Below are 22,946 nucleotides of genomic sequence, written 5' to 3' on the forward strand. Positions count from 1 at the left end.
GAACATCAAGTTTCATAGAATCATTAGAATCATAGAACAGTTAGGGTTGGAAAGGACCAAGTTCCAACCCCCCTGCCATGGGCAGGGACACCTCACACTAAACCATATCACCCAAGGCTCTGTCCAACCTGGTCTTGAACACTGCCAGGGATGGAGCATTCACAACCTCCCTGGGCAACCCATTCCAGTGCCTCACCACCCTAACAGGAAAGAATTTCCTCCTTATATCCAATTTAAACTTCCCCTGTTTAAGTTTGAACCCGTTACCCCTTGTCCTGTCACTACAGTCTCTAATGAAGAGTCCATCCCCAGCATCCCTATAGCCCCCCTTCAGATACTGGAAGGCTGCTATGAGGTCTCCACGCAGCCTTTTCTTCTCCAGGCTGAACAGCCCCAACTTCCTCAGCCTGTCTTCATACAGGAGGTGCTCCAGTCCCCTGATCATCCTCGTGGCCTCCTCTGGACCTGTTCCAACAGTTCCATGTCTTTTTTATGCTGAGGACACCAGAACTACACACAATGCTCCAGGTGAGGTCTCAGAAGAGCAGAGTAAAGGGGTAGGATCACCTCCTTGGACCTGCTGATCACGCTCCTTTTGATGCGGCTCAGGATACGGTTGGCTTTCTGGGCTGCAAGAATTGCATTCATCCTCCAATACCTTGAAACTTTCCTTATGCTGCCCAGTTTTTTATGTTTCTTACCTGGTGCCTGCAATAAGGCTAGCTCACAGTCCAGGATGAATGGAAAGTTTAAGTAATTTCACTGTCTCTGAGGTTTTGTGCAGTAAGGTTATTTGTGCATTAATGTCAATGCAACGAAGGTGTACACATGTTTACAAAACGTCAGTGTAAGACTCCTGAACACATTTAAACCAAGTTTGTTGTCAAATTAATTAAACATTTCAAATCCCCCAAACGTATACTTTGTTCAAGGCAATTTTTCATTAAGAACCTAGTCATCCATGAACAATTCAAAGTAAACTTACTTCATGTGCTGACAGCTCACAAGTCATACTTGTGCATTTTTAAAGGGAGGGGGGAATGGCAAATGCACTTCTATTTTCAAAAGAGAATTTAATGCAAGTCAAATATTAGGCCTGATTACCTAGAGAAATTAAATCTATGTGATTTGTGAGGCTTCCTCGAGTCTAACTATTGCTCTCTTCCAGTATATGTATCTAAATGGTTCAAAGGATACATTAAAATTTATAGTCATATTGACAACATACACCAAAATTCCCATTTCAAGAAAGAAAAAGAGCTTAGAAAATTGCAGTTCTCAGATCGGACTAAGTTAATAGGTGCAAAATGTTATTTAATCAGAAGCAGAGATGAATATATTTACACTAGATTTGACTGAAATAGGAGACAGAGAAGTTTGGGCAGGAAGGAAGAAGCTCAGTTGGCAAGGGAAAGCATAAACAATTTCTATTTTATTTTTTTGTCTCCAACCTTGGACAAAAATCCTACCCTGAATAGTTTGGACATTACCACACACATGCACTCCCCTCCTCTGCCTTGTTACATGCTTCCTAAGGGATACTTGACAAATGCCTATAAAATCAACAGAAAATCCAAATCTAACATCTTCTCACTGTGAGCCCACACAGCCTGCTGCCGATCACGCAGACCATTTGGCAAGCGCCGGATCTGCAGGAGAGCAGCTGCTCCAGCCACTCTCTTCCAGTAACATCAGAGATATGAGGACTTGGGGAAAAATTAACCAAGTGATCAAAAATGGAATAAAAGATGTTAAGAGGTTTTTTCCTCCCTGTAAACATCAAATCATCCTCCATGCCCAACTGACTCTAATATTGCTCTGAAACTGGAGATATTGACAACTCAGGCTACTAGAATAGACAAACAATCTAAAATAGCCCCAGCCACAACAAGTACTTGCCGTCTAAGCCACGGAGGGAAGAGGACTGCAAAGCACACAACAGTGTGTGGGCACCAAGAGCTCAGTATTTACTGCTCAGCCTCTATAGCTTAGGCTCTTCATAGCCCCCAAAATGCAAGGGTTCCCCTGTTCTGGACTTCATATAACTTGGAAAGAGCACACAGTGGATGAGAACAAATATTTTTGTGAAGAGATTGAGAAGCCACATTGCTTTTAATTCACATACACAAGAAATATACTTATTTAGACAAAATAACAACAAAACTGGAGTACATCGGCCTATTTCTTTACCACTATAAAGCGTTCCTTAGATTCAGATCATGCCCTCTACACCAGTTCAAGATTCTTTCTGGGCAGTTCATTATTTATTTGGAAACATTAAATATTTGCAGTTCCCCTCTCTGATCTTGATCGGTCCCTTACCTAAATTATGGTGACTCCATGGGTCTTATATGGCATGCTTTGATCAGATGGGAGCTCTGCTTTCCCTCTAGAAACATCCTGTTTCTCCAATCTCTGCTAGGACATAGCCCCACCAACCCATTATTGCAACACTGCCTTTCCTGCAACAGCTCACATCTACAACTGAAAGACAAACTCTTGCCTTAACCATGAAAGATGCGTGCCAGCCTTTCTGCAGAGGTGAATATGCTTTCACAGGGATGTTTTAAAACAATGCTGCAATTTTGTACTCTAATTTCAATCAGGATTCACTGCCTGCCTACTCAAGAGTGCTATTACCCAGAGCATCACACTGTGCATTACCGAAAGCATCTCACTACTCCATATATCACTCGAACCATGTTATACATTGCAAGCATGAATGTTTGTGCAGGGATCAAGGCAGTACTCACTGCATAAATACCTGTCACACCCTCCTCTGCATAGGGAACCTACTGTAAAACATCAGTGCCTCAAAATTTAAGGAAATCCCCATGCTCACAGTTAAACGTGTTTACACAGCTTGACTGATAAGAGCACGAGTCCCATGATGTTTCAAGCCTCATCTACTAATTGACTTAATAAAAGTCACGGCCGAGAACGTTCTTTCAAAACATTACCCAAAAAGTTACAAGAATCTTCTGTGATACTGTACATACACACGGAGTTGTTTATATCCTCTTGATCTGGTTTACTCACTCTGTTACTAACATCCTTATTCCAAAATTAAATCAGTCGTACCAAACATAATGCTGTTTTCCCCCCTTTCTCTATTAATATCTCTTGATGGCCCTTTTATGTTCCCTTCTCTTTAGCTTGACCTTTTTTGGCTATTTCTGTAAAAGCTTCAACTCTCAGTCTCCAGAGCAATGACTTTCCCCTGAGGTTGCTTTGTTCCCAGTTTTGATTTTATACTCCCATAGTAGTGCTCACTCTTCACATATTTGTTTACAGAACAAAAGCCACCAGTCTTTAAAAGCACTATGGAGTAGAAAACACCCCTTTTAGGTAATTTTATTCAGCTGTGCCAATAACAACAGCTATCTCTAGTCAATTCTACCGTGATGTGCAATTACTTCCTTGGAGTAAAAAGAAGCAAAACAGAACAAAGACATGCTTAAAATGTTACCTTCAGAAGATGATGGGGAAACATACAGAACAACTCAATTATGTTTTCAGACCTACATGGCATATAGTACTGATGAAGTACAGACACTTCTGCAATTTTCTTTCCAATCAACCAAATTTGTACTAAAATGGGTTGGCAACACTCGTTACACTAAGGAGAACTATAAACACTGCCAACTTAGGCATATATAGATCACAAAACCTGTTTATCTCTAAATCAGTGTTACTTTGTGCTACGGAGAAAAGAAATGCAACTCTTTCCCAGCAAAACCATCAATTTTTGAATGATACACAAAGGTAACTTACAGACAGCAATGGGATGGCAACTTTTCCAAGAAAATCTGGGGGTTTATCTCCATCTTCATCAAACACTGTCACTTCCAGAACATCATGAATATCTTTAATCGGGCTGGAACAAAAAGTGCAGACACATAAGAAAATAACATTCAATACACAGGCACACTGTAGGCTCCACAAAGATCAGAGGAGATTGTTTTACTAATTAATTTTGTATTGCCTTGGAGTATAAAATTAACTTTTAATTAAATTCCCCCAAAAATGAATCAAATGATGGGTATTCCCCAAGCTTTTTCTTCATGTTTCAGTCCCATAACTAGGTAAAGAAAGTAACTATCAAATGGTGGTCACAAATAGTGACATCTTCTGTGCACTGGTGATGCCAACAGTGTAAAACTCAGCTCTCCAACAGAGAAAGCTGGTGACTGGGAGATGTCAAGGGCTGAATTCAAATCCAGCCTTTAGGACGCTAAAGAAATAATACAGAAAACAAACATACATAACTTCATTGAACTTAATACAGCCATTCTGCCCCAAAAGAAGGTCATTTCAGAGCTCTCAGAACCTATGCTGCAACATGGTAGAGTTGCTCCCAGCTGTCTCTCCAGCTAGAAGCTGTAGCATGTTCAGTGATACGATCTGGTGTCAGACAAGCCACCGCAATGTTTTCAAGACATTATAACTTTAAAATATACTGAAACCTGCCACTTCTGCCATCATACTGCCACATTCCACTCCAAGACATTATCATTTTCCATATGATACAGCTACCAGCGGTGTAAAATACTAAAACCCCACAGTGACACACACAGATAAGTGTGTTTCAGAAAATCTGCGCATGATGTGAAGGGCTCTCTGGTGGTACTGAATGCTCCAGCTCCAGATTCATCCAGTCAAAGCAATTCACTCTTCTCCAAAAGAAATCTACATCAATAGCTTTTAAGGTGATTAATTGAAAGCTTTTTAAATGGCAGAACTCTAAGGAAGATGTGAGAGCCTGCCCGGCTCTGCAGATGTGATGCTTGGACTAACCACACAACAGCAATAGGAAAGTTGGAGAATAACCTGGAGCTGACACTTCTGAGACACACAGGAAGCAGAGACACAAACGTTCTTTTAAAATAATTTTGGATTCTTATTAGATTTATTTTCTTGGCTGAACATCCAAGAAGACTCATCTGCTGGCACAATCTCAGAGTAAACAGTGATGAGGGGAAGCTTCTTGAGAACAGTGAAGTAACGGAAAGGTCTCCAAGAGGCTTGCATTCAGCTGCACCCATGAATAAAACAGAAATCCAGCAAAGTACTTCTATCAAAGAGATCAAATACTTTTAATTGTGTTCTTATCCAGCCCAGGATTTATCAATGCTGCTTTTGCAAGAAGCTCATCATTCTTAAACCGTTCTTCCAGTGGATAGGTACAAATATCATAAATGCTCCTGTACCAGCTCACACAGTTGTCTTCATTGCCACAGACTACTACAGTCTTAGAGACACGTCTCACTTCACAAAGACCTTTGTCAGCATAAAACAAGATTTTAGAAAAATTTGCTGTCAAAAAACAATGCCTTATCACTTTTTTAATTAAAGTAACAAGAATAAAAGAGAATACTTTGATTTCCATAAAAATTTAAGCCCCTAATTTGACTCGTTTAAACTCAGAAGATACACCATGAACAACATGAGCTCTAATTTTCTGCTTGCTTACAAATTAAAGAATAATTCTACTATGGTTCAATGAAACATATTCTATTTTAAATTATGGAAAATGTAGGCACGAGTATCTGGTCTCTACTTTCTATTATCTCTTGGATCCAGCTATGACTCCATTACGTCTAGTCATGATTCTTCCTATAAATATCACAGTAATTTTTCTTTTAATGACTTCTATTAATAAACTCCATGCAAGAACTAGTAAAAGGCAAAAGTCTTTAATTGAGTTATAGATGATATTTCTCTAACATCCTCTCTATGAAAAAAATGACATATCTTAAACCTGACCTTTGCATTTTCCCAAAGTCAATAGCTTTTATAGTTAAGCCGCTGTGTGGTGTTGCAGCTTGTTTTCAAAAGCAATCCACTTACAATGTGAAAACTTTGTTCCACTCTGGATTGAGGTTCTTGTAAACGGTGTGTGTTTGAAGCATGTCATTTCCCAACTCTAATACACAGAAAGGATCGCTTTTACCTAGGGAAAGAGCAGACAGAAAAAAAATAAAAAGAAAAAAAATATAAATGGACCAGTTATTTTATTTTGTATTTACACTCTTGCGTTGCAGGAAGGCTGAGGAAGTGGTTGGCCAAATAAAATTAGATCCATTAAGACAACTGTAAATTGCCTTGCTCTGTTGGAATGACTTATTAAATAAAGAGTATCCCGATGCATCCTCAGTTCTGGAAACTCTTAGCACTTACCTTACAACTCATTCAGGTGGCTTCCCTCTTAATACCTGAAATCTGAGACTTACAGTGAATCATCTCTAAGTCTTTATAGTTAGAAATATCTGCTCACGTTGACAATACTCAGATGATATTACAAAAGCAGTACCATCGTCCTGAGCCATCTAAGTACCACTGCTGCAGTTACAGCTCTCTATTCTATCTTCTGCTTAGAGTCTGTGGTTGTCTTCAGATGATTACAGAATTAAATACCCACACCATGGGAAGAAAAGCATAACACCATCTGTATCGGCAGAATTTCTTCAATGAGTTCCATGTGAGCAAGCCCTTGAAGCTATGAAGAATACACAGTGCCACAGTTTAAACAAAACCTAGCATCAACTGGAGAATCCATGCACGAAACAGGTATACTGCTTAAAGCAAATAAAGCAAACCCCCCAAAAACAGAAAGAATCCAACTTCCTGTCAAAATAAGGATATTGTCATGGAACCTATTACAGCTAAGACATGTTTACTAATGTTTTATTTTTGATAACTCATATCACATGAATTTGTAGCTTTCACAACTTACTGCAGATCAGCAGTTTCCATCATGAGCAGAGTACCCTTTATGAGCATGTCTGACTCAGTATCTGATTTAATCTCATCTTCAGTGTTCATGTATAACTCAGACACAGGCACTCCAGCCTGACTCGTACATAGGCAACTAAATATGTCAGCAATGCAGGGATTTAGATAGCAGACAAACAAGATATTTAAGAAAAAGCTGTCTTTTATTTAATCCTTATTTTTGGTGTTATTAATACAGAGCTCTTAAGGTTATTACTGAGAAGTTTATAAACTAAACAGGAATCTTTTCAGTATGTAAACAGTGGGGTATTAACTAGTCAATATTGGTAAAGTTTAAAGACCGTGTGTATTACTGGAATCTATTTGTCTTCTCCTTTTCAGCTTACGTGCCTTTTCCCTGATAAGTGTGGAAAATGCACATAGCCTTTCAGAGAAACTGCTTGAAATGCAAACTGGTATATGCCAAAAACAATCCCACTGTATAATTTGGTACTCTGAATGCTATTTTTTGGTCAGTGAGCAAATGCAGTGTTTGAGAAGAACTCTCGTGCATACACAGAAAACATCCAACAAAGCAGAAAAAGTCATTTTCACATCAACAAAACTATTATCTAGGAATACAAAAGCATGGAAGCCTCAAACTGAGCTAGCTGTGGCTGAGGAGCTTCTACGTATTTGATATAGCTGCGTGGAAACTAGCCTAAAGTTTATGTTAAATGGTGAAATATGGATTTTCAAAACTCTGTTGAAAACCAAAGCAGATACTATATTGTTTTCTGATAGCTATTATGATAGCAGACTAAAAACTTGAAATTAAAATATATAATTAAAATCTATAATGCCAACAAAATTATAATGAAAACTGAAATCCCAATCGCACCAAAATCCAATCTTTATCATGGGAATAAGGTGGCATTACGCTTGTGGTCAGATGACTGGTCTGCAGAAGTTCACCCACACAACACTCACGACTGTTATGAGACAGGACAGGGAGGGAAAACTACCTGCTCATACTGCTCCTCTGTTAACCCTTGGAAATCTTTGTAGCTCTTAGTGTCTCTATGATACTCCCTTTATCAGATTTTTAGTTGGACTTTGAATTTACTTTTATCAATAACAATAAATCTGAGCAGTCTCCCTGGCAATGCAGGAAATATGGCACTGCTCTAGGAGGGCTCTATTATGGAAGCCCATAATTGCTACACTAATCATTTATGAATGGCTCAGAACAGATAATTAATCTTTATGTCTCTCATTTCACGATCAGAAATTATGCTATTTTTACCTAAAATGGCTGCATCCTTTTGCAATTTGGTGGGTCTATTACAGCATAATACTAGGATATTTTCAGCACTGCCATTGAAAAACAATTTGTCATTTGCTTCGTGAATCAGGCTCAAAGCCTGGGTTATTTTGAATATAATGACAGACTGAGTAACCTTTTACTTAAGCAGAATTTCATTCTGTGCTATGCACAAGGAATGTGTGTCACATACTCTGTATGAAAAGTTTTTGAATTGCAGAATCAAGAACCTGTGTGTCTCTTCCAATGTTCATTATCCACCCACATGTTCCTGTTTAAGTATTGAGGGAAAGGGGGCCAAATCCATCACTGATGCAACTGCACTAGCATCAGTGAAGTTTTCCAAAGGATAAATAACCTTCCAGGCTCTTTCCCTGGACACTGCCTGTATTAAAACCTTATGTGCTTCTAGATAGCCCTAGCCTTGCCATTTGCCAAAAGTTCTGCTTTGCTGTGGTACCCTTATTAAATCTGTTAGTAAGATGCAGTTACACTCCTAATTCCATATAAATAAATGTACACATTCTATCAATTTAGAAATGGATTTCTATACAAGATACCATTCATACTGGCAGGGGTTTGTGTTTGTTTTCAAATTAAGTTCTTCAGTTCTCTAAAGCTCTGCTTTCTGCAATAATCTTTTTTAGCAATGCAGGGTTAAGCAGTGAATTGAAAATGAACATAATCATTCATCTTGGGTTTTCTCCTTTGGTCCTTATTTTACAAGTAATGTTCTCGTATATTGTGATGTCTTCATGAAGACTGGGGTATGGGGCAAGAGTGTTTTCTCTCTAGCATTTGGAAAAGGGGGAACTAACCTCAGGGCAACCCAAAGCGTGCAGGCTGGGTGGATACCCCATTCCTGGAAGTGTTCAAGGACAGGTTGGACAGGACTTTGAGCAATGTGGTCCAGTGGAAGGTGTCCCTGCCCATGGCAGGGGGTTGGAACCAGGTGAGTTTTAAGGTCTCCTCCACCCCAAACCATTATATGATTCTATGACCTTTCATGCCTTTATCAACAAGTTATCTGTAAAAATGACTATGTCAGCTAATACACAACATACGATGCTGTCTGTGAATTACGAGCTGCTGCAAGATACAGAATGAAAAGGTCTCCACACTCCTGGAATATATGGTAATAAGAATATCCAGGCAGTTACTACAAAGAAGTACCCATTTGCTACTCATTCTATGGAAAAAGAATATAAAGTTGTATTTTTAAAGTTGCTGTCAGGACCAAATGCCAGTTTGAGGTACAGTTCATTGAAAAATCTATCCTTTTCTTGGAATAAGAGCTAGCTCCAGAAAGATCACCCCAAACTGAAGCCTCAAACGAGCTGCAAGAGAAATCTCACTCACATCCCCATCACTGGCAAGCTTTCTTTTTCAGGTGACAGCCTGCAGCACCACCCAAACCCACACACTTAACACTGTGTCAGACACCCCCAAAACCTTTCAGTCTTGCTCACAGACACACAAGGAACCTGATAAAAGATGGGGCAGCTGCTTTGCAGGCACCATCACTTTATATCAATTCTTATTTTACATATTCCTGCTGGAAAATATAACAGCACACCATGCTGTGTTACCAGTCACACCAGTCAGATCTAAAGAGGAAATCAGATCTCCATTCACTGGACCTTCCCACATACTTTTGTGAGCAAAAACCATTTCATATCTCATTTCCCCAGGGCAGGTTTCACCACTGAAGAAATGATGGGAAGACTTTTCTTTGATCAATTGACAGTACTGCACATTCTAAGTAGTACTCACAATATATTTTAGCAACATATGCTGCAAAATAAAAATAAAATACCTGCAAAATCTGCTGCCAACAGATCCACCGCCTTTAAAACTTTGACTTGTAAGAAGCCAATGTCCTTTATGTCCCAAAAGGAATTCTTTATACACTGTAAGGAGGAAAGCATAACGATGTATTTCTTTTGTAAGTCAGTAAGAAACAAATTATTAAAATACTAAATGACTTCCATTTTTATACCCATTGCTATTTCTGCAGTGTTTCAGTTTAGCAGCTGATACACCTATAAATACATGCCCACTATCCCAGTCTCACTGCATCATGACTCTGAGGAGCACAACATCACACGCTACCTGCTCCTACGGAAATTCTCTATCATGTAAGTTACATGCTAAGCTTATGGTGGAGATTAGAAGGAGTCCTACCTACATGTTTATGCAATATCATCTGCCAAATAAACCAGAAAATGGGACAGGTAGACCTGGAGAAGCAGCATGGGTCAGGAAGGCAGCACCCTCTCCCCATCAGGAGTGAGGCATCTTTCCTCAAAACCTTTAGTTTGGTTCAAAGTCCTCATGCCTCAGCCTTGCAACCCATTTCAGAGAGATAAACTTATTCCTTCTTAGCCAGCTTTTAAGGCATGGAAGCCATCATATAGCTTTGTCTTCCAACAGCTGATGGCCCAGGACATATCGTCCCCAAAGGAGGCAAGCAAGCTAGGCTTGCTATGATCTTTCCATGTTATCTGGTGGGTCCCACTTCCATGATAATCTCTTAATACTATTCAAGTTTAAAAAAAAAAAGTATTAGCTTAAAACTCAAATACAAGCAGCCAAATTGCTTGGGTCTATCTGACCCACCAATCTCCCTGTCATTTTGACCAGAATAACTATTTCGTGCAATAGTTTTCTCTGGTAGGAAACATGTTCTTATGACTGGACAAATTTTCCTTCTTCCTGCAATTTTGACTACTTTCAAAACTAGAGAAGGAGAAAAAAAAAAAGGAGGTAAAATAAAGCAAACTCACATATCGCTGTGAGATCTGTTGCCGTTCACTGGGGTCTCCCAAAGGGCAGACACACAGATCAGAGATAGACACTCCTGTACATGGGGCAACAGCGATCAACATGAGCAGGGACCCCGGGTGTTTTTCCAGAGGCAGCTTTAAGCAATTGGTCTGCTTCATCGGCAGGGCAGAAACATCAACCTGGCATCTAGAACAACATCACCAAGGGTTAATAAGACAACAGAGGTGAGGGGAGGAGGAAAGCAATAATTATATTGATTTCAGTAGCAAGCGAGCACCAAAACTCATTGATCAGGATGGAAAGAATGCAAAAAATAAGCATCTCAAATTTGGGAAACTAATTAGCCAGTTTCTGCTGCATGTACCATCAAATTCTGCTTTCTGGTTCACCTACTGGTAAGCAGATGTAAAAGGTTTGGGCTGCAAGTACAGTAGGAAAACTTCATTCTGGCCTGCCTCACTTCCCCTCTAAAATCCCCAAGCGTTTTGTGATGGATTTGAAACGCAATTTTATTTCACCTGGGGGAAAAGAAAAAGGGCAAATGCAAAATTTAAAACATTAGCCTAAAATGGATTAGTTTCTTTAGTCACATACTCCATTTTATGCTACATTATACTGTATGCCCCAATCTCTTTTACAAGCCTTACTAGAGCTCCATTTTCAGTGTACGGTTATATTTCCCAAAGGGCAGGACTGTCTTTAAAGTCATCCCCCCCCAAACTCCCTGCACTTAATATGTATCATTAACCTGATACTTCCCCTAAAAACAAAAATAAGGAGAGAGAAAAAAAAGAGAAACATTCATAAAGAGACAATAATAAAGGATGAGCATGGGCTAAGGCAGACAGAGATCAGTAGACAGCCAGTTACACACGAAGGGAGCGGTTAAATGCAACAGAAAGCCTAATCACTTGGCTTGGCTAAATGCCTCCTATTTAGAAGTCCAGTAAATGGAGTGGAACTTTCCTGAACCTCCGTGGGGTTTGGCTTTTAAGAGTAGGCTGAACAAAAGTTACAGATGAGAAAGGAATAAAACCTAAAACAAGGAAGAAGCAGCTTTGCTGGCCCAGTGCAAGGGGAGTCGCATTTCTCCAAGGGATGGCGAGCGAATGATGGAGAGTAAGAGCTTTTGCTCCTCTTAATGCCTGCCGACAAGTTTTTATTTAAACTAAACTTGTTAAGGTGTTGTCTTAATAGGCTAAAATTCCACAGGGTTCCCCCAGGTGGGTTTCTTCTGGGTAAATGGTGCATGTAGTGTTCCTGATTGATCCCATTCCAGTAGTAGAGCTGGAGCAGTTTATACCCATCTGCTATAAATTGCATGCTTTCCGCTTCTTAACAGCCTATTTTCTGTGAATGCTAAAGGGGGCGGGAGAAAAAAAAAAACAACAACAAATAAACCCAAAACATTTCTGCCTGAAAACCCAAGAAGCTACGTTATGAAGTAAAAGTCATTGCTGTGATGAATTTATAAGTCATCCAGAAGATCCGTGTATTAAAACACAGCTCTTTGCGCAAGCTGCTTCTGACCGGAATCAGTGGGGATGACTTTGCCTTAAGTGTGCTCTTTGCTATTCACTGCATTGAACGTACAACAGGTTGCAAGTTTACTCTTATTAACTGCTTTCAAGTGCTTTGAAAGAGAAAGAAAATAAACCAGGAAGAGTACTAGCACTGTTTGGTGTGTAGGCTGCCTCTCAGCACAATTTCCAAGCATGAGAGGCTGCGTTTAAAGCTCGCTGCTACGCCTAGACTCTTCAGAAAGATATGACAGGAGAAGTTACAGCAGAAAAGAAAACAAAGCAGCAACAAAAAAAAGGCAAGTATTTGAGAAAAAGACCTTATCACTTCCACTCTGGAGGTCATCACCACCTTGGTTGCATTAACACAGTTGCATCTCAGACTACAGCAGTTTTACTAATACCTTAGGTATCAGTGTAAAAGGAGGAACATATTGATATCTCAGGGGTTATCTTTATTTCTTTTACAGATGAAGAAACTGAAGGAAGGAGAAGGCAAACTCAGGGTCACCCAGCTGGTCTGTGATTCAGCTGGCAATAGAGGCCACATCTCCCACATCAGCATTTCATCCACCACCCACTCAACACAGTCCACAATTGGGAAAAGCTGCGTTTGCTTTCTTATGTTAAGAACTTTTAAGGGGGTAAGAGAGAAAAGACAACTTGTTCAGACAGCGGTGCATCTCCCACCAATAGATAACCTCAGAAATCTCACATACCTCTGAGGCAAAGTTAAATATAATTCTAGTTTGTTTAGGCAAATTGGAATCGTTTCTCTTATTAAAAGAGATTTTATTATCCAAAGGTCAAAGAAAAGACCAAGTATAAGGGTGTGAGGCTAGGAGGGATGCACATGTGGAGGGGAAAACGGCAGGAGGTGGAATATAAGCATTTCTTCCTCAAATCATGTCTGATTTCCGTGCAAACTGACTTCCTTAAAACATCTGTGTTCACTCAAGGTGATGGTATGCCTCTGTATTTTCTTTTGAGGAACTGAAAAGAAAATCCACATTTGCACTTACAAATGGCAAAAGGCTTAAGGAAAAATAAAAAGGACAATCTGTTTCGTTTAGGTTATACAACGTAATTGATCAGGCTGCAGAGAATGCTGCTTGGTAAAACTATTAGACATCCAATTTGCTATATAAATTCAGTGGTTTCCACACAAACACTTCTGCACTATTAAAATGAGTCTAATGATTTCCAAACTACTTCCCCTATCTCTTCCTGAAACAGAAACTTTTCCTTTCTTTCTTTCTCAGCTTTCTAGCTGGCAAGACCTTATTACAGATAATTATGTCACAGGAAAGCGGGAAGAAGCTATCGTGATTTGCACAGTATAAAACTAATGGAGGCAATCCACTTTTTGCTCAAAAGTTGCCTGATCTGAATGCAAAGGGCAAAAGTCTCAGATTATTTGTATTTTAGATGATGCAAATGATATTCTGAGTTAAATTCTCAGCACAGTAATCCCATCTCAGAACAGAATAGCTCTGCTTGTTACCATCTTTTGCTACATCACACATTATATTCAGATATAATCTTTCACACCCACGGTTATATGCATGACCTACAGGGGATACAGTTCTGTAAGTTAAAAGTGCATCGTGCACACAAATGTATCACTATTTTTAACCACAACTAATTAAACGCTTTCCTTCCTCCTGCTGATCAATACTGAGGTCTACACCTCTATATTAACCTCTAGTTCTGTAGAGGATAGCACCACAGCTTTAGTTTTCATTTAAGACTGTTCTTTTGACTTGTAACCCTCATCTTTTGCTGCCAAACCTTCCCCCACCCTTCCTTTTTTTATCTGTTTTGCAGAAAAATATTACTTGAGAACACTACACTGTAAATTTGGGGGTTAAATTATTTGTTTAACTTTTATCAGGTAATCAAATATTAAAATTTCACTTAAAGGTAGAGCTTTGACTCTTACCAGTGGCCACAGAGTTGTATTTTATTACCCAATCTACAGTTCATCAAATTATAATAAGTATCCTTAAATATATATAAGGATCTACAAAAGCATCTGCACACACCATTGCTATTTTTTTCTGTGCAGAGTTCTTGAAAGCCCTTCACAGAAGAGGTCAGAATCATTATCACAATATACAGTAAGATGCATCTAGATTAACATTTGAAAAGGAGCTTCAAATGCCACAGGTGCCAGGAAGACAATTAATAAGGTGTTATTCTGACTTATTCTACACATAAATTTTGCTTGTTTCATTCCTCCTCTGGCTTCATAAAATTTAAAGAAGAGGTTTGGACACAGCCATAGCAGATTTTACTGCTCCACCCCAACAGCACAGCCTTTAAAATAAGGATTGTTTCTTGCTGCAAAGACACTGTTTCCTGAAGGCATTCATCATAAAGATATTGGATGCAGTCCAATCTCATAGTCCTAAGTCAGGAATTTTTGTATAACCTCTTTCTTGAGGTAAACATGTGAAGAAAAAAACCTCTAACATTCTGCAGCATCTCTTTTTCAAACCATATTCCTTAGTGCAGAAACCCTCTCTAAGAACCCGGCGTAAACAAGTTAACTCTGCCTGGACAAATTCTGCACAGTTAACACCTTTGTTTCTTAATATACATTAACATCATCTCCTGTTTATAGCATACCTCATATCCCAAAGGACACAAAAAGCACTCAATAAACGTTACCAACAGTTTTGTGCAGACTAAATAGAGGGATTATTTCACCCAGCACCAAACCAGCCATCCCTCAGTGTCAGACCCTGGCAGCTGAACCACTCAAGGCTGCAGTATTTTAAGCAAGGAAAAGAAGTTGGCCCCAGCTGGAAAATCTAAGGAGAAAGCAGGTAGGCTGAATGCAATAATTCAGCTTGTGATGTGCATTGACAGCAAGAGCTCATTTTGTGATAGGAGAAGGGTGACATGAAATCCCACTGAATGTTTCCTCACTAATTCAGAAGCAAATGCCCCAGGTGTTAGTGTTTAGTAGCAGAGGTCCAACACATTTCTTATTCTACATGTTCCACAGTCTCCACAGACACTTCAGGTCCTATTTCAAGAACAATATTTTACCTTGAAACCAAATTATGCCTGGGAAAAGAGCCATGTTCCAGGGACTTAAGGCATCCATCCTACATGAAATCATGGGTCTAAAGGAACTCAGATAAATCTTTATTCCACAGAAGTTCAGCAGTCTGGATTATCAGACATGACTCCACCTTGCTCATCTCCCCAACTTCATTTAAATATTGAAAATACATATTTAAAGGTCTAAGCAATGCAGTTTAACCAATACAGCCTTAAGGGGAGCATAATGAATTCTGACTATATCCACAAATTGACCACAGAATTATTAAGATCAGGCAAATTTTGCCTTGTCCTTAAAACGATACAAATTATTTGAGGGCAGTTGGGGCATACTGTTATGTGTAATGACTGACTATAACCCACAAATATTTTACTGAAGAGTCTTTTTTACAACGATGTTGTGAAACCCAGAAATCTCAAAACTCAACTTGGAAGTCATGGAGACAATAAACATGGCACCTCATAATGCTGGTTTTCCTCCAGAATCTTTTTGCATATTAAACTGCATTTGAACCCTTCGTAAAATACTATTTATGGGGTGTCAAAAGCTTCTGCACTGTGAAAAGAAGACTTGTTGTTATGCACTTGACGTTTACCTATTCTTTAAAATGTAGTATTATTTTTTCCTATTTCAATGCTACGCTTTGCTGCACTTAAGGCAACAGCAGCAATACTTTTCTCTCCGCAGAGACACCAAAATAAGGTAAATCTATCACACGCTTCCCCAGTGCTGAAATCTTTAATAATGGAATAAGCATTTTGCTGATAATTTTTTGCCACATTGAACACCACCTGCCAGAAATCAGTAGGAAAAATAAAGAGAGGGAGAAAAGACTATGGAAGAATTGTTCCAGCATCAGGGAAGGCTGAACAGAGGCAAGCCACAAACACTGCTACGTTTCTTAACTCTAAAGAGAATATCAGAAGTAATAAAAGTAACTGTGAGAATGGAAGGAACAGATTCATCTTCAGCCACTTCTCCATGTGATGAGCAGCAGCATTCAGCCAGAAAGCATTTCCTGCTCTGCAAAACCACAAACATTTGTAGAGCCAAAGGGCATTGTTCTTTTCAGTGAATAGTTTCAAACTATTTGAATGCTTAAAGTAAAAGAATGTTCTTATGTGTTACTGTTATTTAGTCTGCAAGCTGTGAAACCCTCGCCAGGTGAGAACAGCAAACAACTTGCCCCTAAGAATTTAGAGGTTGTGGCATTGATCCTGCAAACAGATAAGCACAGGGGCTCACAGATAACCCAAAAGGGGCTCCAGTAAATTAAAGGGTTCTTGGACCTGCTGCATGTAGCCAACTGTGCAGATGCAGTCTGGGGGGATGGTTCTAGATGACAATACTGCAAGTCAAAAGAACACACAGTCACTACCAGGAAACCAAGACTGCACTAATACTGTTGTATTACGGAGTTAGAGTGGAAGGAAAAGAGCAGGGCATAAGAGCAGGAATTATATTCCAGTCCAAATTTAAAATAAAAGGTTGACTGCTATCCCACAAAAAGTCTCATTTGCTAATGTGGCATAAGATCATTACTTGAGAATCCAAAGCTATAGTGGGACTAAATCAGCCAGGAGATGGGCAAATTGCCTAAGGCTGCTCCCAAAGACAATGTCTGAAACATGAGCTTGTGCAACAGTGTGGAGTACCAAACCCACAGAGATCAACCTCTTTTTCACTGCCACAGAGGACTAACTGAAGGAAACAAGCCCAGGTAACAGGACCCATAGGTAAACAAGGCTACAAGAACACACCATCCAAGTGTAAACAGAAGAAAGGTACACCAGTGCCACCCTCGAAAGGAGCACAAAGATCCCTGAGCTGCCACCAGCCTGGTGGCACAATGGGATCTCGAGCAGTATCACCCTGAAACAAACAGATACTGCCTCTGCGCTACTGCTGGCTCTCCTGGGAACAGCTGCCACTGAGCTTCCATGGGATTTGGGATTTTACAGCCAGCATGTGCAGAGTCAGCTTGGGTGTCTCTGCATCCAGATTGTGGCTTATCAATTACCTATTAATATGTTTTAATAACCATACTCTAGCAGAGGCATCTGGATATGATCGAACTGAGGAAAGAAAGTATGATGCTAGGGTTTGGTCTTTTTAATTGATCAATTGATTTTAATGATAATAAAACCCAACATTATCTTTTGCACTTATCCCCCTTCAAAAACACACAAAAAAAATCCCCAAAAGACCAAAATCACAAAAAAAAACCCAACAAAAGAAAAGCGCCTTACCTTCCCAAAAGCTCCTCATGCTTTTTGTTATCCTTTCTCCAGACCTCAATGTCCAACATATCCTTCCTGTCAGAGAAGTAGTGAAAATCAAACTGTTCCCTCCACTGAGGATTTGCACTCTTACACAGTGTCTAGAAAACATGCAGTTATAATATTTACTTTTCTTAAACGGTACTTATTTCCACAGTAAAGCACATATCATTTCCTCTACAAGAACAAGGCTGGATATTAGGGCATCAAGTATTAAGCTCATTCCAATCAAAGCTCCCCAGCCCATCACGGGCAGTCTTATTTTCCTTAGAAACTCTCTTTCTTCTCTCCCAGTAATGATAAATGTGCAAGTGTAACATGACTGAACGCAAGGTGGATCCACCAGCTTCACTTACAGTGGACTGTGATGGTTATTTGACATCACACACTGGAAGAAACCAAGAATAAGCCTTTTGAGGACAATCACCTGAAAACAGGTTTGAATGAATTAAGGAATCTAAACCAGTATTTTTTACCCTTCAACGTTAAGATAAAGGCAAAGAAGAAGCAGCCTTGAAATTACTGACACCCAGTTAATTTGAGATCTGTAAATTGCCCCTCTGAGTTCGGTGAGACTGTTCATGTGTTCAGGTTACTCTGAGTATTCACTGGATTGGGACTTAAATCACTTGCAATTCGTATCACACTACACTACCCACCATTAATATCAGCATGACCACTGAAAGAACAGGAGATAGGATTAGCTGGACCATGACTGAGATTTCTCCCATCTTGTCTGCTTTTCTGGACCATGAGAGATTGTACTTCATAAGTTGAATAAACTCCAGGAAAGGATGTGAAGTACTGACAATCTGAAGAGTTATTAGGGTGTAAAAGCAGCAGTCCCCAACTTTTGCTGGACCCCAGACAGAAATACGAAGCAATTAACTCACTGAAGGCAACACTGTACTTGACCCCCCTTCTTAATTTTCTGTGACTGCAAACAGTGCAGTCTTGCAGATTCATGGCACAGGCTATGGACCATTAAAGAGAAGAATAAAAAGGGATTTTAACTGGAATAACGTATATTTATTCTAAAATAACAAACCCATTTGCTATTTCTCAAAGCTGTTTTTCTAAATAAAAACATTCTATCATGACCTTGGTTTGAGGTCTGATGTCACAGACAGAGAGCAGGTTTCAGACGAGCCTACATCTGAAGGCTATGTTCTGTGAACTTGCTCTGTACAGGAGGGGGTTTGTTTCCTCCTCCACCTCCTGCTTCCACACTTCCAGTTCATGACATGCAGAGCTTGTGCTTTCTCAACAGAACACTATTTTAATTAGAGCCTCTCTCTTTATTAGACGTGCGAGATGCAATGCATATCTTTGGGAACCCCATCCATTTCTTAGATTCCCATTAAATGGTACTGGATACAAGTAACTATAGCCTAGAAGAATAAAAATGGAAATCAAAACCATGGAATATTCTGTGTTTGGGGGACGGGTGTGGCTTCTGCTATACATAACATTGTTCAAGATAGGTGCTTTAAATTGAAAATAATAATAATAGCAATAATAGTAATAATTCCCCTGCACTGGGAGCCACTTCAGGTCTGCTTTTCCAGCATACTAACATTGCAAACCTAACTTCTGTATTGGCAGAGAACAAAACATGTGTGATGCACATAGCTTTATTTCATTTCATATTAATGGCAAACATCCATCAATATGATGAGTGTGTTTAACGCACAAAACCAGATACACAAAATATTCCAACCTTCTTACTTCAATATCGGCATGTAAAACATGTTAGTAAAATGCTAATATCCCTGATCTGATCTCCTGGATTTGATCTCACTTATATAAAAGAGATTCAAGAATAGTCCCATCTGAGGTAGCCACACCAGTAAAAGCAATACCAAGTACCTTATTGCCTTCAGCCGTAATACCTACCTTACTCTTGTATCTTTGATCTCCCAATTTAAGGAGAATAAAAATCTCTGCCAAGCCCCCTCCGGGGATGTTCTTCCCCTCGAGGAGAGTGATGGTGACCAGTCCGTTCCACAACTGGTTCTTACGCAAGGAGTCAGAGAGTCGCACGCTCCGCAGGAAACTCGACTGAAAATCAAATCAGTAACATGAAATATTCATATACCCAAACAAACTCCACATTTTTACGGTGTGAAAGTACCAGAAGTGATACTCCTACCCCTAGGAGTACAGAGAACGGACAGCAGTAGGATGCTATGGATTTTCTGCCTGTACTACACTATGGCTGCCCCCTTGAAGGGACAATACTAAGCATCAGCGCAAAAATCACAACAGGGTTAGCTTAAACCACCAGAGAAGACGACTTCAGCTAACCCGGCTGAGCTTTGGCAAGAGCAGACCTCGAGCACTGAAAGCAATCTGTTAGCTTGGCTCAGAGAAAGACACAGGAGAGTGCTGGGGAGGAGAGGCAGAAAAGGGGAGAAACTAAAGTAAACTCTTAAATGTCTCCATCTACGTCCATAAAACGCGGGTCTGTTCTTCCCGTGGGAGACAGCCCACAGTCATAAAGCCCTATGGCCAGGTGAAAGGCTGAACACACATCTTCCATCTCCTCAATCGCTCAACCGCTGTCATCCCCATGAGCTCTTTCGCCTGCTTTGCAGAGCCTGCTTCCAGAAACAGAGCTCACGAATCAAAACCACTGATGCCTGCTGAAAAACACACCAGGCTCTTTATCTGGAGTTATGGTTACCTGGTAGCCACATCTGTCACCTTCGCAGCTTCATCCTACATAGCATGGCTGCGCTAACAGTTTGCTAACTGGCAGTATTTTATTGGACAGAGGATGATTAAATAGGCCTTTATTGGGAGGGAGTGAGCTGGAAGCATTAAAACTCAAGGCTATGATTTTCGTCTTGCAGTAAAAACCCTGCCATATTTTATTCTCATGAAGCAACTTTTAACTTGCCACACTTGGGAGCTTCAATCATGTCATACACAGGTGGGAGCAAGACGGAGGAGAAGATTTCACAAGTCACTTTAAAACAGGACGTGTTAGCTTTAAAAGCAAGTAAGAAATGTTGTTGCTAAATAAAACGATTGCAAAAGCACCTGATGTCTGAAGATTACTTTTTATGGATCAATTACCCAGCAACAAAATTCTTAAATCATGGGTGGTGGACTCACAAATTTTTCTACTTGCTTTTTACTGGTTAAAATACCCAACTCTGAATCCCACGAGCATATTAATATACTTCTATTTAAACACCCCGTTTGGCTTTCCTGGCACGCTGGTTAAAAATTCCTACCTTTAAAAAGAAAAAGAGATTTTGATTCACAAATCCAGCTGCAACGTAATTTCTTTTTTAGATATTTTTTTGTAAAGTTCGTCTTTCGGGCCAAAAAGCTAAAGCATGACTGTTCCCATGGACATACTTCAAAGTCCCAGCAGATATATTCCTCCCTAAACACTGCAACTATTTCAAAATCCTTTTTATAAAGAAGGGAGTAATGTCCACAAGGGATCAAAGGGCATTCTACAGTCTGGCAATCGCCTTAAAAAAATGGCAGTGCTTCCATGAAATATGCCCTAAAATAATTTTGCAGCTTGGTATGTCCTAATTTCGAATTGGATGTTTATCTTGGAAAGGCTTCTATCTAACTTGTCCATAAAACAGCTCCACTTAGCTCTATGAGCCCTGTGAAAATGGAATCCAAAGCTGGCTATTAAGGGGGCCTGGAGATTGCTTCCATATGGCGTAACAGCATGGGAGTGGAGGGCTAAGGCCTACAGCAGGAGCTGCTTGGCTTGAGCTCCCCATCTATCCATGGACACTCATTGCATTACACCATAACATCTGGATTATTGCTTGTAATGTCCCTGGGAAATATCCACTTCCCATCAAAGCCTTTATCTATCTCAGTTGTACTTTGAACATTTTAGTATTTAACATAGTCATGTTTGATGTGATGTACTTGCTGCTTTAGGACCAAGGATTTTCCCTCCTCCTAAGCTCCTTCCTCAGAGGAGGAAGAGGTATTTGATGTTAGTTCAACAACAAAAAAAAAAAAACAGGGAAAGTTTATTATCCACATTACAATTTCTTTTAAAAACAAAGCATCCAGTTCTCTTCAAAGCTTCCAGCCTGAACACTGAAGACAGTTGTTATTGCTCAGTTCTAAAATTAAATTTGGGTATTTTTCATTTATTAACCAGTCCAGTATTTTAGGGAGTCACTCTGCATTGGGGGCCTTCCTACCCAAGCTCTGTAACACACATAATAACCCCATCCTTTTATCCACTGACCTGACAGTTCAAAGGACTGTTGGGAGGTACCCAAACCAGCCCGGATTCCACACAGTCCTGGGAAAAATCAACACCTGCAGCTCACCATCACTAAGGCATATTGCAGTGCATCAACTCTGACCTTCCAAAACAGGTGGTCCCTAGCAAACAGCCTCTTGCACCCCCTTTCCGGATGGCTCTGCAGCTGCAAAAGCATCCTGTGCTCATCTTGGAGGAGGGGCATGTTGGTCTCCAGCTAACAGGACCTTCTGGATGAGATCTAGCATCACTTCAGAGCATCACACTGGTTAAAGAAGCCAAGATGTTTGCAATTGGTTTATGGCATAGTGCTGATCTGCAGCACCTCGACACAGGCTGGATGACTGCAGTTTGCTTCCTATCTCCCCCAACCCAGCTCTGCCACCATCAAAAGCCTCTGTCCAAACGGAGCAGCACAGAAGGCTGCTTGCTTCCTGCCCCTGCAAGACAGCCCATCACGTTAGGAATGCTTTGGATTTCCTGGACATGCCCAGGTCATTCCTACAGTGTGTGCTCAGCAGGTCTGGCATGTCTTCTATGCCTTCTATCATCTACGCACGCAGCAAAGAACCGCTCTGTGGCCACCTCTCCAGCCTCCCCAGGTATTTGGCAGGCTGTTCCTCTGACCACCCTGGTGGAAATCCCAGAGAAACAGACAGTGTCTCAGATTCCACTCACAGTTTCTGGAAGGAAGCACATCTGGGGAAACCCAGATGTGTGGTAGACACACAGACCCGAACCATCAATGAGTCAAACTTAGTGTTGCCTGGGGAAGTTTGCACTATGGAAAATGCCTCCCAGGTGACAAGAAAATGATACTGCATTATTTGTTTTAGAAGCTTTACCTCCTCTCTGATACTCCTCACCTACTCGTTTCAAACTGATTTACACAGAGTTAATTGATTAAACTTCACAGCCTCCCTCTGAGTTGGCAAAACTATTAGAGAGCAGAGCGCAAGGAAGTGCAGTGATTAGTGCAAAGTTACTCAAG

At 40.2% G+C, this 22,946-nt stretch overlaps 1 protein-coding gene across 2 annotated transcripts in view; it reads right to left on the reverse strand.

Annotated features, from left to right (window-relative positions):
- MCTP2 (multiple C2 and transmembrane domain containing 2) overlaps positions 1-22,946 on the reverse strand; it is a 106,379-nt gene that overhangs the window by 54,254 nt on the left and 29,179 nt on the right. Inside the window, exons 8-13 of one of the 2 annotated variants that reach the window (XM_057418149.1) lie at positions 19,594-19,758; positions 17,668-17,798; positions 10,825-11,011; positions 9,855-9,948; positions 5,851-5,953; positions 3,775-3,877 (exon numbers count right to left, since the gene is read on the reverse strand). In XM_057418149.1, coding sequence (XP_057274132.1) covers positions 3,775-3,877; positions 5,851-5,953; positions 9,855-9,948; positions 10,825-11,011; positions 17,668-17,798; positions 19,594-19,758 — 783 coding nt within the window. Of the gene's footprint in view, positions 1-3,774; positions 3,878-5,850; positions 5,954-9,854; positions 9,949-10,824; positions 11,012-17,667; positions 17,799-19,593; positions 19,759-22,946 lie in introns of those variants that run through there. The other variant, XM_057418227.1, reaches the window with a different exon arrangement.

The sequence above is a fragment of the Pezoporus wallicus genome, unplaced genomic scaffold (assembly GCF_028554395.1).
Source record: "Pezoporus wallicus isolate ANWC-B61680 ecotype Strahan unplaced genomic scaffold, APGP_CSIRO_Pwel_v1 contig_3952, whole genome shotgun sequence".
Taxonomy (NCBI): Eukaryota; Metazoa; Chordata; class Aves; order Psittaciformes; family Psittacidae; genus Pezoporus; species Pezoporus wallicus.